The sequence below is a fragment of the Nyctereutes procyonoides genome, unplaced genomic scaffold (assembly GCF_905146905.1).
Source record: "Nyctereutes procyonoides isolate TBG_1078 unplaced genomic scaffold, NYPRO_anot_genome, whole genome shotgun sequence".
NCBI classification, from domain to species: domain Eukaryota; kingdom Metazoa; phylum Chordata; class Mammalia; order Carnivora; family Canidae; genus Nyctereutes; species Nyctereutes procyonoides.
Genome location: NW_026575125.1, coordinates 119,994,124 through 120,008,419, shown reverse-complemented (window position 1 = coordinate 120,008,419; position 14,296 = coordinate 119,994,124). Strand labels below are relative to the sequence as shown.

The 14,296-nt window shown below is 62.4% G+C and overlaps 2 protein-coding genes across 3 annotated transcripts in view; one reads left to right on the top strand and one right to left on the bottom strand.

Annotated features, from left to right (window-relative positions):
• Positions 1 to 14,296, top strand: part of F8 (coagulation factor VIII) — a 150,698-nt gene that overhangs the window by 125,131 nt on the left and 11,271 nt on the right. The window lies entirely within an intron of this gene.
• F8A1 (coagulation factor VIII associated 1) lies at positions 4,814 to 6,131 on the bottom strand (the record flags this gene model as incomplete). The annotated part of the gene is made up of 1 exon (XM_055338505.1): positions 4,814 to 6,131. A coding segment is annotated over one exon (1,176 nt), but the record flags the coding sequence as incomplete, so codon positions are not given.

The window sequence follows — 14,296 nt, the reverse complement described above, 5'->3', positions numbered from 1 at the left end:
TAAGGTTTTTTTAATATTTTATTTTTATTTATTTGAAAGAGAGCATGAGGGGATCCCTGGGTGGCTCGGTGGTTTAGCACCTGCCTTTGGCCCAGGGCGTGATCCTGGAGACCCGGGATGGGGTCCCACATCAGGCTCCCTCCATGGAGCCTGCTTCTCCCTCCTCCTGTGTCTCCACCTCTCTCTGTGTGTTTCTCATGAATAAATAAATAAATTTTAAAAAGAGAGAGAAAGCATGAGTAGGAGGGAGAGGGAGAGATAGAGAATCTAAAGCAGACTCTGTGCTGAGCAGGAATCCGACACAGGGCTCAATCCCACGACCCTGAGATTGTGACCTGAGCCAAAAACAAGAGTCAGATGCTTAACCAACTGAGTCACCCAGGCGCCCCGGAGTTGTTTTCTAACTCATTAATTTCTGTTCAAAACTTTAAAATTTTCTTTTACTTTCTTTCGGTTTTGTCTTTCCTAAAACATGGAGTTGAATGACTAGTTCATTTATTTTCAGTCTTTCTCATTCAGTATGATAAAAGAGTTAAGTACTCTCATGAAGGTCATTCATTTAATAAACAGTTACTGAGTAACTGCTATGTTCTAGATTCTAGTACAGAGGTGGGGAAGCTAGAGCCCATCCATGAATTTGGACTACCACTTGCTTTTGTACGGACTGTGAGTTAAGAATGGGTTTTATAGGTTTAAAGTTGCAAAAACAAACATTATGCAACAAAGATCATTTGTGGCCTGAAAAGACTAAAATATTTCCATCTGGTCCTTTACAGAAAGTTTGCAGACTGCTGGTCTGGCCTAATGGCAGTAGAGATGCCTAGGCAGTGCCATGAAGCAGGACTCTTCCATCCCCACGGCTTGCCTAATGTGCAGATTTCAATCTTAGTCATCGTCCCCCAGTGTAGTGATTCTCAGATGTTTTCATATCTTTGTTTTGCTCACAGACAAAATCTTGTTCATCAGAGATATTTCTTATCATGGATGTCCCACATAAAGAAGGAGAGGGGAACCTTTAAGGACCACAGCTACACTGCCTCCATTCTCAATAGTGTAGAATAATGTAAATGTTAACTTTTTTATTTTTTAAGATTTATTTATTCACGAAAGACACAGAGGCAGAGGCACAGACACAGGCAGAAGGAGAAGCAGGCTCCATGCGGGAAGCCTGACATGGGACTCGATCCTGGGGCCCCAGGATCATGCCCTGGGCTAAAGGTGGCGCTGAACTGCTGAGCCACCCGGGCTGCCCTTTTTTATTTTTTTAAAGATTTTACTTATTTATCCATGAGAGACACAGAGAGGCAGAGACACAGGCAGAGGGAGGAGCAGGCTCCATGCAGTGAGCCTGATGCGGGACTCGATCCCAGTACCCCAGGATTATGACCTGAGTCAAAGGCAGATGCTCAGCCACTGAGCCACGCAGGCTCAGTGTATATGTACATATACACCCTGTATATGTTAACTTTGATATATCAACGAGCATTTCAGTGATGTGGCTTTTTCTCTCTGGTTTTCAAGTTAAAAAGAAGAGTATTTTTAATGTCCTTTAAGAATATTTATTTTTGGTTTTGTTAGAAATCAGTGTTATTTTGACATAAAGTTGATAATTACCAAGGGATTTGTCAAAGCCTATGAAAATTGCAGAAATCTAGCCTTAGCCCAGCTATCTATGCTTTGAAGTTTCTGAGGGAGAGCTATAAATGAGCCAATGACAAATGGAAAACAGCTTTCATGTTCTCTAAAATTATACTGGTATACCCAACACCAGGCTCTCTGGCAAACCCTCCCCTCTACATCCTCAATGCAAGGAGTTAGACCAGAGGTCTAAGGGTGCTTTTCCTTAAGCCCAAACCCAAATACTGTCACCAGTCACATATCAAAACTCCTATACATTGTTGTTGTAGTGATGTGATTTGAAGTGAGGGTTGGGAGCCAATGGTGAAGAATTCTTGAGACTTTTTCAGTGCAAAAAATGCTGTTTTAATTACAACACAGGGACAGGACCTGTGGGCAGAAAGACCTGCACTGGGGTTGCCAGGAGTGGCTGATTATGTAAGATTTTCCATCCTATGGAGGGGAGGGTGATGTTAAGGTCCCAGGAAATTGAGTATAGGGTTCTGGAGGTCTGGCTATTGATGATTGCTTTTTTCCTTGTAAATCATTAAGACAGTTGCAAACTGATGGAAGATTCATGTCATGCATGACTGTGATCTCTGTCAGTTAAGCATCTGTTTTGTTTTTCCCCTTCCTTTGCTCTTGGGCAGCCAGGAGTGTCTGCACAACATCACACCTTTCCCACCTGGTGGGTGGGGTGGGAGGGGGGCAGTCGTTGCGGAGTTATTAGCGTGTGCTTTACCCTCGGCTTGCCTTTTGCTCCCTCATCAATAAGACTACTGGCCAGACTGAGGGGGGCACTTGACGGGATAAGCACTGGGTGTTACTCTAGATGTTGGCAAATTGAACAGCAATAAAAAATAAATGTATATATAAAAAAAAGACTACTGGCCAGGCCTGTAGCCCGGGTTGAGAGTATACCAAGAAAAGTAAAACTGCAAAGGACCATGCACCCTAACCACTTTTTTAAAAATTCCAGTATAATTAATGTAATGTTACATTAGTTTCAGGTGTACAACATAGTGACTGAACACCTCTATACATTACCCAGGGCTCATGACGATTAAGTGCACTCTTAATCCCCATCATGTATTTCACCCATCCCCACACCTACACCCCATCTGGTGACCATCAGTTTCTGGTCTATATTTAGGAGTCTGGTTTTTTGGTCTCCTTTTTTTCTTTCATCTTTTGTTTCTTAAATTCCACAGGAGTGAAATCATACAGTATTTGTCTTTCTCTGACTTATTTCACATACCGTTATACATTCTAGATCCATCCATGTTGCAGATGGCAAGATTGAATTCTTTTTCAGGGCTCAGAAATACTCCATTTTGGATCTGTGTGTGTGTGTGTGTCTTGATCCATTCATCTATGGACACTTGGATTGCTTCCATAAATTGACTGTTGTAAATAATGCTGCTGTAAACATAGGGGTGTGTATCTTTCTTCGAATTAGTGTTCTCATTTTCGTTGGGTAAATACCCAGTTGGGGAATTACATGATCATATGGTATTCTATTTTTAATTTTTAAAGGAACCTCCATACTGTTTTCCACAGTGGCCGCAAAGGCTGGCATTCACACCAATAGTGCATGAAGGCTCCTTTTTCTCCACATCCTCACCAACACCTGTGCTTTCCTGTGGTTTTGATTTTAGCCATTCTGACAGATGTGATGAGATATCTCATTGTGGTTTTCACTTGCATTTCCCTGATGATTAGTGATGTTGAGCATCTTTTCATGTGTCTGATACCCTAACACTTTTGCAGTAAGTTAGACTAGGCTTTTAGGGCTCCGAAAGACCCTTCCGGGCAGCCACGTGAGTGCGCAGGACCGGCGGCGGAGTCTCTGTCAGATGGGCCTCTTTTGTATTTTCTTACCTACTGACTGCTTCCCCATTGTTGAAATGGAGGCATGAAGACTACCCTAACCGTCCCACCCATTTAGAGGCGCTTAACTCACGGAGACCACCGCCTACACATCCCCCAACACACACACACACACACACACACACACACACACTAAAGGCAAAACAGAACTGCCGAACCGCGTCCTTAAACCTCACCCCACCAGATCAGTTCCGTACACAGCCTCAGGCTAAAGGGTGCATTTTCCGAAAGCAGAAGGACTGAGAGGGAGATTACATTCTGGAGAGTTCTCACTGTCCCTCCCAAACCCCTAAAGACAAGTGGAACGTACAAACACGCAGCTAGTAACGTTTGCACGTGACACTTGGACCAAAAAGCCTTGAAAAGGTAGGATTCTGAAACAGGATGCTGTCCTCTTGGGCAAGAAAGGCCCGGTCTCGCAGGCCGACGACCACGCAATAGGACAGAAGCACGCCGATTCAGCACACCTGAGTTACCTACCAGTGGCGGGAAGACGCCCAGGACAAGTACGTCACAGCGTGGCCCAGGCCCACGTCTGAGAATGGAACCTAGGCCCACAACCGTGAGTTCCAAGGCACGCCAGACGCCTCGACAGTGGAACGTGGCCCCCTGCTTTGCGCGGGACACATTCGCCTTGGCGCCCGAGGAAGGCCCACGCGGCCAAGGTTGTCTGTGGATGGACTGCGCGGCACAGCCGGAGCCGCAGGCGCACGGACCGCTGCAAGTGAATGACCACGCGGCGGCCCGAGGCACAGCCACCCGCTCTTCCCCTTGCTGCTTCCCGACAGGTGGAGCAGCTATCCCGTGTTACAGAGGAAGGCGAACGCAGGCGAGGGGCATCAGAACGGCTTTATTGTGGATTGAGGGCAGCAGCCCCGAGGGCCCATGCCATCTAGTGCTCCCCAGGGGTACGCGTGGGGCGTGGGCAACAAAGGAGAACCTGGGTGAGCACCTGGAGAGACACCGGCCTGCGCTAAAGCAGATCCCCGACGGGGGGAAAAAAAAATGGAACCGAGAGCCGTGTGCAACGTCCAACCGTCCAACTTGCAACAGAGGTGTACGGGGGTGGGGGTGGGGGCCCGCAGGGGGGTTGGGTGCAAGAGGAGGCCAGGCAGGGGTAAAGGGGCCGCTCGGTGTCCCGTGGCCAGCCTTGGGGGAGAGAGCCAAGTCCTCCAGGCTGACCCCGTGATGCTGGGGTGGTTGCCGCGCCAGTGACGGCACGAAGTCTGTGGGACGCGGGAGCCTGCAGTCCAGCGGCGTCCGGTGGAGGCCCTCGGGCGGGCGAGGAGCAAGACAGGTGTGCAAGTGCCGGGCCCCTGCCCGCCCGTCCGTGGGCACCGCCGCCCGCCCGCCCGCCCGCCCGCCCGCGGTCGGACGGCGGGGCAGATGCCGGGCACGCGGCCAGAGGCGGAAAGCGGCTTCGGGGCTGGCGCGCGCCGACTCGTCCGTCAGACGCCCTGCCCCGACGGGGACACGGCTTCCTGCAGAACGAGGTGCAGCAGGTGGTTCTGCTCCGCACTGAGCAGCGGCCACATGTCCACCTGCAGCGACTTGACGGCCTCCGTGTCCTTCTCGTGGGTGGCCATGACCAGGGACTGGAGCAGCAGGAAGAGCTCGTCGGGAAGCTGGCCGCCGCCGTCGGGCCCGTGGCCGTCGAAGGCCTCCCAGGAGTACTTCTCCAGCGTGTGGGCGTGCTCGGGCAGCAGCTTGGCGGGCGGCGGCTGCAGCAGCAGCAGCAGCAGCACGCGGGACACCTCGCAGCGGACCAGCACGTCGGAGAAGGCGCCCAGCGTGGCGGGCGCGGGCGCGGCGCCGGCAGGCAGCGGGGCGGCGGGCAGGGCCGGGGCGGCGCCGGGGCCCAGCGGGGCCGGGGCCGGGGCCGACAACGACGACGACGACGACGACGACGACGACGACGCCGCCGCCGGCGGGGCCAGGGGCAGCGGCGGGGCGGGCGGCGGCGGGGCCGGGGGCGGCTGCCGCAGCGGGTGGCTGCCGTGCTCCCGCGCCAGGCGCTGCATGCGCGTGAAGACGGCCAGGGCGCCGCTGTAGTCGCGCGCCAGCAGCTGGCAGGAGGCGGCGTCGCCCAGCGCCTGCAGCGCGGCCAGGGGCAGCTGCGGCAGGTGCAGCTGCGCGGCGCGCTGGAAGTGGCCGGCGGCGGCGGCCGGCTGGCCCAGGTCGCGCAGGGCGGCGGCCAGCTCGAGGCACAGGCCGGCGGCGGCGGCCGGCTGGCCCAGCTCCAGGTGCAGGCGCACGGCGGCGCCCAGCGCGCTGGCGGCGGCCTGCAGCGGCTCCCCGTAGGCCGCGGGGCAGGCGAGGCGCTGGCGGGCGTCGCGCTCCTGCCGCAGGAAGAGGCGCGCGGCCTCGGTCAGCGCCAGCGCCTCCCCGGGCCCGTGGAACAGCGCCTGCTGGCAGCGCGCCACGGCCAGCTGGCACCACGCGGCGTACGGCAGGCACTCCTGCGCGCGCAGCTCGCGGCCCAGCTGCGCGAACTGCTCGCCCGCCTCCGCCATGTTCGGCTTCCGCAGGAACCGCTTCCGCAGCTTGCTGGACACCTGCCGGTAGCGGGCCAGGAAGTCCCCGGCCTCGGGCCCCGGGCCCGCGCCGCCGCCGCCGCCGCCGCCGCCCGGGCCGCCGCCGCCGCCGCCGCCGCCGCCGCCCGGGCCGCCCGGGCCGCCCGCCGCCGCCGCCGCCATCTTGCCCGCACGCGCGCACGCGCGCACGCCCGACGTGCCCGCGTCCCCCGGCCCCGGCCCCGGCCCCGGCCCCGCCCCCTGCGGGCCCCGCGCATGCGTGCGCCGCGCCCCGCCGTCCCGGCCGAGGAACCCAGCGCGCGGGCCGGCGCGGCCCTCCCGACGCGACCGCGGCCCCCGGGTCGGCCCGCGCCCCCCGGCCCCTCCCGGGCCCCGAGCTAACGTCGCGGCGCCGGCCCGCGTGGCCCCGAGGCCGCTTGGCCGGTGTCACGATGGTCCCCGCCCCCCCAGCCTTCCGTCAAAGCCCTGTCCCCTCGAGTCCGCGCCGGCACCTGTGTCCCCCATTCGCTCCGCGCCGGCAGGTGTGTCCCCGCAACAGTCCGCGCCGGCAGGTGTGTCCCCGCCAGAGTCCGCGCCGGCAGGTGTGTCCCCCAACAGTCCACGACGGCATTTGTGTCCCCCCATTCACTCCGCGCTGGCAGGTGTGTCCCCCAACAGTCCACGACGGCATTTGTGTCCCCCCATTCACTCCGCGCTGGCAGGTGTGTCCCCCAACAGTCCACGCCGGCAGGTGTGTCCCCGCCAGAGTCCGCGCCGGCAGGTGTGTCCCCCAACAGTCCACGCCGGCAGCTGTGTCCCCCAACAGTCCACGCCGGCAGCTGTGTCCCCGCCAGAGTTCGCGCCGGCAGGTGTGTCCCCCAACAGTCCACGCCGGCAGGTGTGTCCCCCAACAGTCCACGCCGGCAGCTGTGTCCCCCTCCATCCCGCACCCAGGTTGTTAGGACACCAGCGTTCACCCCATCACCACGCCGCAGGCATGGTCCTGACCTCCAGCCCCACACGCGACATCGTCCTCGGGACCGGCCCATGTGGTGGTGGGGGGTCTTCTATGCCCCAGCGTCACCCCCAACGCGGCCACCCCTGCCCTGACCCCGAGGGAAGCCGGTCTTGGGTGTCATCACGGACTCCGAGCCGTCCCCGCACCCCAGCCGGACCCCGCCCCAGCCCCCGTCCCCGCACCCCAACACTGCCCCGGACCCCACGACCGAACCCCGCACCACGCCCACGAACCGGCGCCCCACGCCGCACCCCAAATCCTCCATCACCCCCGAAACGTGCACCTCCACCGTGCGCCGCCGAGGGCACCCCAACCCCCCGTCATCCCCGAGCCCCGCACCCCCACCCCAACCTCGCCCACGACCCCAAACCCCAACCTCCCCCCAGACCCGCCCCCGCCCCCCCCGCCCTCCCCCCGAGGCGCGTCCCGCACCCAGTGAGCGAGGCGCACACGTCTGGTCGTCTCTGCGCTTTTTATTGCGGGGACGCGGGGGTCACCGAGCCCCCCCGGCGGCTCCCCGGGCGGGGGCGGGGATCAGGGGCCGGGGCGGGGGCGGCTGGTGCCCGGCCGGGGGCGGCTAGTACCGGGCCGGGGCCACCTGGGACACGGTGGTCATCGTGAACAAGCCGCTGAGCAGCTCGTGGTTGTGCAGCGCCCGGTCCACGAGCTCCGGGGTGATGTACGCGCTGCGCCTGTGCCGGGCCTCGTCGCCCGCCAGCCCCAGCACGGTGGCCGTCAGGAACTGGATGACGGCCGCCAGGAAGATGGGGGCGGACGCGCCCAGGCGATTGGCGTAGCGGCCGGCCCGCAGGAGGCGCTCCACCTGGCACACGGAGAAGGCCAGCCCGGCGCGGGCGCTGCGCGAGCGGCACGACCTGGGGCGGGCGGCCCGCCCTCCACGGCTCCCCCGGAGCCGCGTGCGGGGCCTCGGCGGCGCTCGGCGCGGGGCCTCGGGCTGCGGCCCGGCTGCGGCCCGCCTGCGGACGGTCGGGCGTCGGGCCGCGGAGCCACGGGCCTCGGGCTGCGGAGACCCCGGGCTGCGGGCCGTCGGGCGTCGGGCCGCGGAGCCACGGGCCTCGGGCTGCGGAGACCCCGGGCTGCGGACCGTCGGGCGTCGGGCCGCGGGGACATGGGGCCTGGGCCGCGGAAACATCAGGCTGTGGACAGAGAGACACTGGCCTCGGGCTGCAGAGAGATGGGTCAAGGGCTGCAGACAGACGGGCCTCAGGCTGCAGAGAGACCGACCTCGGGGTGCAGAGGCCGACCTCGGGCTGCAGAGAGTCCGACCTCGGGCTGCAGAGACCGACCTTGGGCTGCGGAGACACGGGCCTCGGGTTGCAGAGTCCGACCTCGGGCTACAGAGACCGAACTCAGGCTGCGGAGAGACGGGCCTCGGGCTGCAGAGAGACCGACCTCGGGCTGTAGAGAGACCGACCTCGGGCTGCAGAGACCGACCTCGGGCTGCAGAGAGTCCGACCTCGGGCTGCAGAGAGACCGACCTCGGGCTGCAGAGACCGAACTCGGGCTGCAGAGAGTCCGACCTCGGGCTACAGAGACCGGCCTCGGGCTGCAGAGAGTCCGATCTCAGGCTGCAGAGAGTCCGATCTCAGGCTGCAGAGACCGACCTCGGGCTGCAGAGAGACCGAACTCGGGCTGCAGAGACCGACCTCGGGCTGCAGAGACCGAACTCGGGCTGCAGAGAGTCCGACCTCGGGCTACAGAGACCGGCCTCGGGCTGCAGAGAGTCCGATCTCAGGCTGCAGAGAGTCCGATCTCAGGCTGCAGAGACCGACCTCGGGCTGCAGAGAGACCGAACTCGGGCTGCAGAGACCGACCTCGGGCTGCAGAGTCCGACCTCGGGCTGCAGAGAGTCCGATCTCAGGCTGCAGAGAGTCCGATCTCAGGCTGCAGAGACCGACCTCGGGCTGCAGAGAGACCGAACTCGGGCTGCAGAGAGACCGACCTCGGGCTGCAGAGACCGAACTCGGGCTGCAGAGAGTCGGACCTCGGGCTGCAGAGGCCGACCTCAGGCTGCAGAGAGACCGAACTCGGGCTGCAGAGAGTCCGACCTCGGGCTGCAGAGACCGACCTCGGGCTGCAGAGAGACCGACCTCGGGCTGCAGAGACCGGCCTCGGGCTGCAGAGAGTCCGATCTCAGGCTGCAGAGACCGACCTCGGGCTGCAGAGAGACCGACCTCGGGCTGCAGAGACCGAACTCGGGCTGCAGAGACCGACCTCGGGCTGCAGAGTCCGACCTCGGGCTGCAGAGAGTCCGATCTCAGGCTGCAGAGAGTCCGATCTCAGGCTGCAGAGACCGACCTCGGGCTGCAGAGAGACCGAACTCGGGCTGCAGAGAGACCGACCTCGGGCTGCAGAGACCGAACTCGGGCTGCAGAGAGTCGGACCTCGGGCTGCAGAGTCCGACCTCGGGCTGCAGAGAGTCCGATCTCAGGCTGCAGAGAGTCCGATCTCAGGCTGCAGAGACCGACCTCGGGCTGCAGAGAGACCGAACTCGGGCTGCAGAGAGACCGACCTCGGGCTGCAGAGACCGAACTCGGGCTGCAGAGAGTCGGACCTCGGGCTGCAGAGGCCGACCTCAGGCTGCAGAGAGACCGAACTCGGGCTGCAGAGAGACCGACCTCGGGCTGCAGAGACCGAACTCGGGCTGCAGAGAGTCGGACCTCGGGCTGCAGAGGCCGACCTCAGGCTGCAGAGAGACCGAACTCGGGCTGCAGAGAGTCCGACCTCGGGCTACAGAGACCGGCCTCGGGCTGCAGAGAGTCCGATCTCAGGCTGCAGAGAGTCCGATCTCAGGCTGCAGAGACCGACCTCGGGCTGCAGAGAGACCGAACTCGGGCTGTAGAGAGACCGACCTCGGGCTGCAGATACCGACCTCGGGCTGCAGAGACCGACCTCGGGCTGCAGAGAGTCCGATCTCAGGCTGCAGAGACCGACCTCGGGCTGCAGAGAGACCGAACTCGGGCTGCAGAGAGACCGACCTCGGGCTGCAGAGAGACCGAACTCGGGCTGCAGAGACCGACCTCGGGCTGCAGAGACCGACCTCAGGCTGCAGAGAGTCCGATCTCGGGCTGCAGAGAGACCGAACTCGGGCTGCAGAGAGTCCGACCTCAGGCTGCAGAGAGTCCGACCTCAGGCTGCAGAGAGACCGAACTCGGGCTGCAGAGAGTCCGACCTCGGGCTGCAGAGAGACCGACCTCGGGCTGCAGAGAGTCCGACCTCGGGCTGCAGAGACCGAACTGGGGCTGTGGAGAGACGGACCTCGGGCTGCGCTGCCGAAACGGCGTCGGGGCGCAGAGAGGAGCCCCGGGGTGCACCGCCGTGCGGCGCGCTGGGCCGGCTGCTCCCGAGCCCTCCGCAGCGGGCGATGACGCCCCGCTCCGTATCCGAGGGACACAACCCCTCCTCGCCCCGCTGTGCACGTGGTGACACGCAGGCCTGATGAGGTCACCCCGTCCCCATTGGCCCCGCCCGGCCCTCGCCCGCCAGAAAAGCCGCTGGCGGGAAGTCGCTGGCTCTGCGCCGCGCGGACGGCAGGAGCTCGCGGCGCCACCACGTGCACCCCCGACATGTCGGCCCTCTCGGGTGCACACGCGGCACCACCCCGCACAGACGGCCCGGCCGCCGCGCGCTCACTGCCCCCTGCACCCCCTCCTGCCCCGGGGCACCGCTCCTCGGCCTCCCGTCCCTGCCGCTTGGCGTCCGCTAGACGCCTGCCGCAGGTGCCACCCTGGGACCAGTAGGTGGCCGTGTGCGCCGGCCGCGTTCCCTCGGCACCATGTTCTCGGGAGGGCTGTTGTCCGAGGGAGCGGGAATCGGGGCCCCCAAGGGAAAGGAATCGGGGGCCCTCCCCCCCCCCCGAGGGAGCAGGAATAACGGCCTCCTCCCCCCCTCCGAGGGAGCAGGAATCGGGGTCCCTCCCCCCCCTCCGAGGGAGCAGGAATAACGGCCTCCTCCCCCCCCCTCCGAGGGAGCAGGAATCCGCCCCTCCCCCCAAGGGAGCAGGAATTGGGGTCCCTCCGCCCGAGGGAGCAAAAGACGGACCTCGGGCTGCAGAAAGACTGACCTCGGGCTGCGGAGAGACGGACCTCGGGCTGCGCTGCCGAAACGGCGTCGGGGCGCAGAGAGGAGCGCGCGGGTGCACCGCCGTGCGGCGCGCTGGGCCGGCTGCTCCCGAGCTCTGAGCCGCGGGCGATGACGCCCCGCTCCTTATAAACGCGACACCCCCTCCCCGCCCCACTGCGCACGCGGTGACACGCAGGCCTGATGAGGTCACCGCGTCCCCATTGGCCCGGCCCTCGCCCACCAGAAAAGGCGGGAAGTCGCTGGCTCTGCGCCGCGCGGACGGCATAGGGCGCCACCGACCAGCGTGCAGGAGCTCGCGCGCCACCACGTGCACCCCCGACATGTCGGCCCTCTCGGGTGCACACGCGGCACCACCCCGCACAGACGGCCCGGCCGCCGCGCGCTCACTGCCCCCTGCACCCCCTCCTGCCCCGGGGGACCGCTCCTCCGCCTCCCGTCCCTGCCGCTTGGCGTCCGCTAGACGCCTGCCGCAGGTGCCACCCTGGGACCAGTAGGTGGCCGTGTGCGCCGGCCGCGTTCCCTCGGCACCATGTTCTCGGGAGGGCTGTTCTCCGAGGGAGCGGGAATCGGGGCCCCCAAGGCAAAGGAATCGGGGGCCCTCCCCCCGAGGGAGCAGAAATAACGGCCTCCTCCCCCCCTCCGAGGGAGCAGGAATCGGGGCCCCTCCCCCCACTCCGAGGGAGCAGGAATAACGGCCTCCTTCCCCCCCTCCGAGGGAGCAGGAATCGGGGCCCCTCCCCCCACTCCGAGGGAGCAGGAATCGGGGCCCCTCCCCCCCTCCGAGGGAGCAGGAATCGGGGCTCCTCCCCTCGAGTGAGCAGGAATCGGGGCCCCTCCCCTCGAGGGAGCAGGAATCGGGGCCCCTCCCCCCGAGGGAGCAGGAATAACGGCCTCCTCCCCCCCTCCGAGGGAGCAGGAATCGGGGCCCCTCCCCTCGAGGGAGCAGGAATCCGGGCCCCTCCCCCCGAGGGAGCAGGAATAACGGCCTCCTCCCCCCCTCCGAGGGAGCAGGAATCGGGCCCCTCCCCCCCTCTGAGGGAGCAGGTATCGGGCCCCTCCCCCATAGGGATCAGGAATCGGGGTCCCTCCACCAAGGGACAGGAGTCGGGGTCCGTCCCCCCAGGGAGCAGGAATGGGCCCCCCGAGGGAGCAGGGATCACCCTGCACGTCCGTCGAGGGCCGACTCGCCCCCATTGCGCGCAGAGCCCCGGGGTCGCCCCGCTGCGCACCCGGTGGCCCACCTGGCGGCGAGGGGCACCTGCCGGCGGACGTGCGCGGCGGCGGCGAAGGTCGTCGGGTCGTCGCGTTTCCGACGCCCCCGGGGCCCCTCCGGGCCGGGATGGGGGGCCCGACGGCAGGGCGACACCCGCTGTCTGGGCAGCGCGCTGAGCTCGGCCCCCTGCTCCCCCCGCGTCGCCCCACTGGCCCTGGCCCGCGCGTGGTCCTCCCGGTGCGGCCTCGCGAGCCCCCGCGCCGGCTGTGCCGCGGCACCTGGGGGTCACTGTCCCCCGTGTGTAGGGAGGGGCAGGGCGGGGCCCGAGGGACAGGGAGCTCCGGCAGGTGCAGGCCGCTGACCCGGGGCCCCGTGGAGCCTCCGGGCTCCCTTCCCCCCCCCCAGGGCTGCCGACCCGAGCCCGGGCTGCAGGCGGTCGTCCAGCTGCCCCCCCCCCCGGGCTGGGCCTGTCGCGCCCCCGGGTCCCGAACGCCGCCCCGCGGTGCCAGCAGCGGCCGGTCGGCGCGGCGGGAGGGCTGCAGGTGCGCCGGGACCGGGCGGGGCCCTCCCACTGGGTGCCCCTCCAGGCGGCCCCTGCACTCGGGCTGCGCAGGGCGGGGGGTGGGGGCATCCCGGCGGGGGGTGCGACCTGTCTGTCGCCTGGGCCCGTCTGGGCGGCGACGCGACACGTTCAGGTCCTGAAACGGGGGGGGGGGGGCTTTGGGGCCTCCCGAGTGACTTTCAGCAATGATTCGTGACTTTCCGTGCACACCCCCTGCACGTCCTCCGCTAAGTGTATTCCTAGGGATGTAATTGCACTTGATCCCGATTTGAATAAAATCATTCAATCAGTTAACTGATCAATTAATCAGTTTCGTTTGAGGTTCGTCGCCGCTGCCGCGTGGAAAGCCCCCTAATTTCCGCACGTTGGTCTCATATCCTGAAGTTTGTTGAATTCACTAACTCTGCCGGTGTTTCGTGAATTCTTTAGGACTTTTTCTGTGTAAGGTTATGTCATCTGAGAACACAGATGGTTTTCCTTCTTCCTTTCCAATTTAAATGCCTTTTATTTCTTTCTCTTGCATCATTGCTGTAGCCAGGATTTCCATTACAATGTCGGTTAGACGCAGGGAAAGCAAGGATTCTTGTTCCTGATTAGGGGAAAAGCTTTCAGTCTTCCACCAGTGAGTATGACCTTAGCTATGGGTATTTCATAAATGCCCTTTATTATGTTTGGTGATTCCCCTTCTATTCCTAGTTTGCTGAGTGTTTTTTGTCAGGAAAAGGTGGGTTTTAGTCAATGTTTTTTCTGCATGAATCAAGACAGTCATGTGGGTTTTTCCCCCTTTATTTTATTAACGTAGAGTTATTTTCTTAAGTTGAAGCATCTTTGTATTCCTGGGAGAGTTCCTTTTTGGACATGAAATGTCACTTTTATAATCCAGCAAACTGGATTCCGTTTGCTAAAATCATTTGAGGATTTCTGCACCTATATTCTTTTTTAAAGATTTTTTAGGTATTATGTGAGAGACCATGAATGATCAGGGGGCGGAGGGAGAGGATGAAGCAGACTCCCCACTGAGCAGGGAGCCTGATGCGGGGCTCGATCTCAGGACCCGGGATCATGACCTGAGCTGAAAGCAGACACTTCACCGACTGAGCCACCAGGCGCCCGGGCAAAACAATTTCTTACAACATTCTGCACAATACTGTAACGCTGATGTGTCATCATATAACACACTTACACTGATTCCTGTTCTAGTGTATTCAAGCATACACAAATCCTAGGTGCCTTGTAAGAGATCATTTTAAACTTTCCGTAGCCTGTACGCCATGGTTTAAACCGAGGCCTTCTGAGTAGGTGTTCCTTTTTTATTTAAAGATTTTATTTATTTATTCATGAGAGACACACACAGAGAGAGAAAGAGGCAGAGACACAGG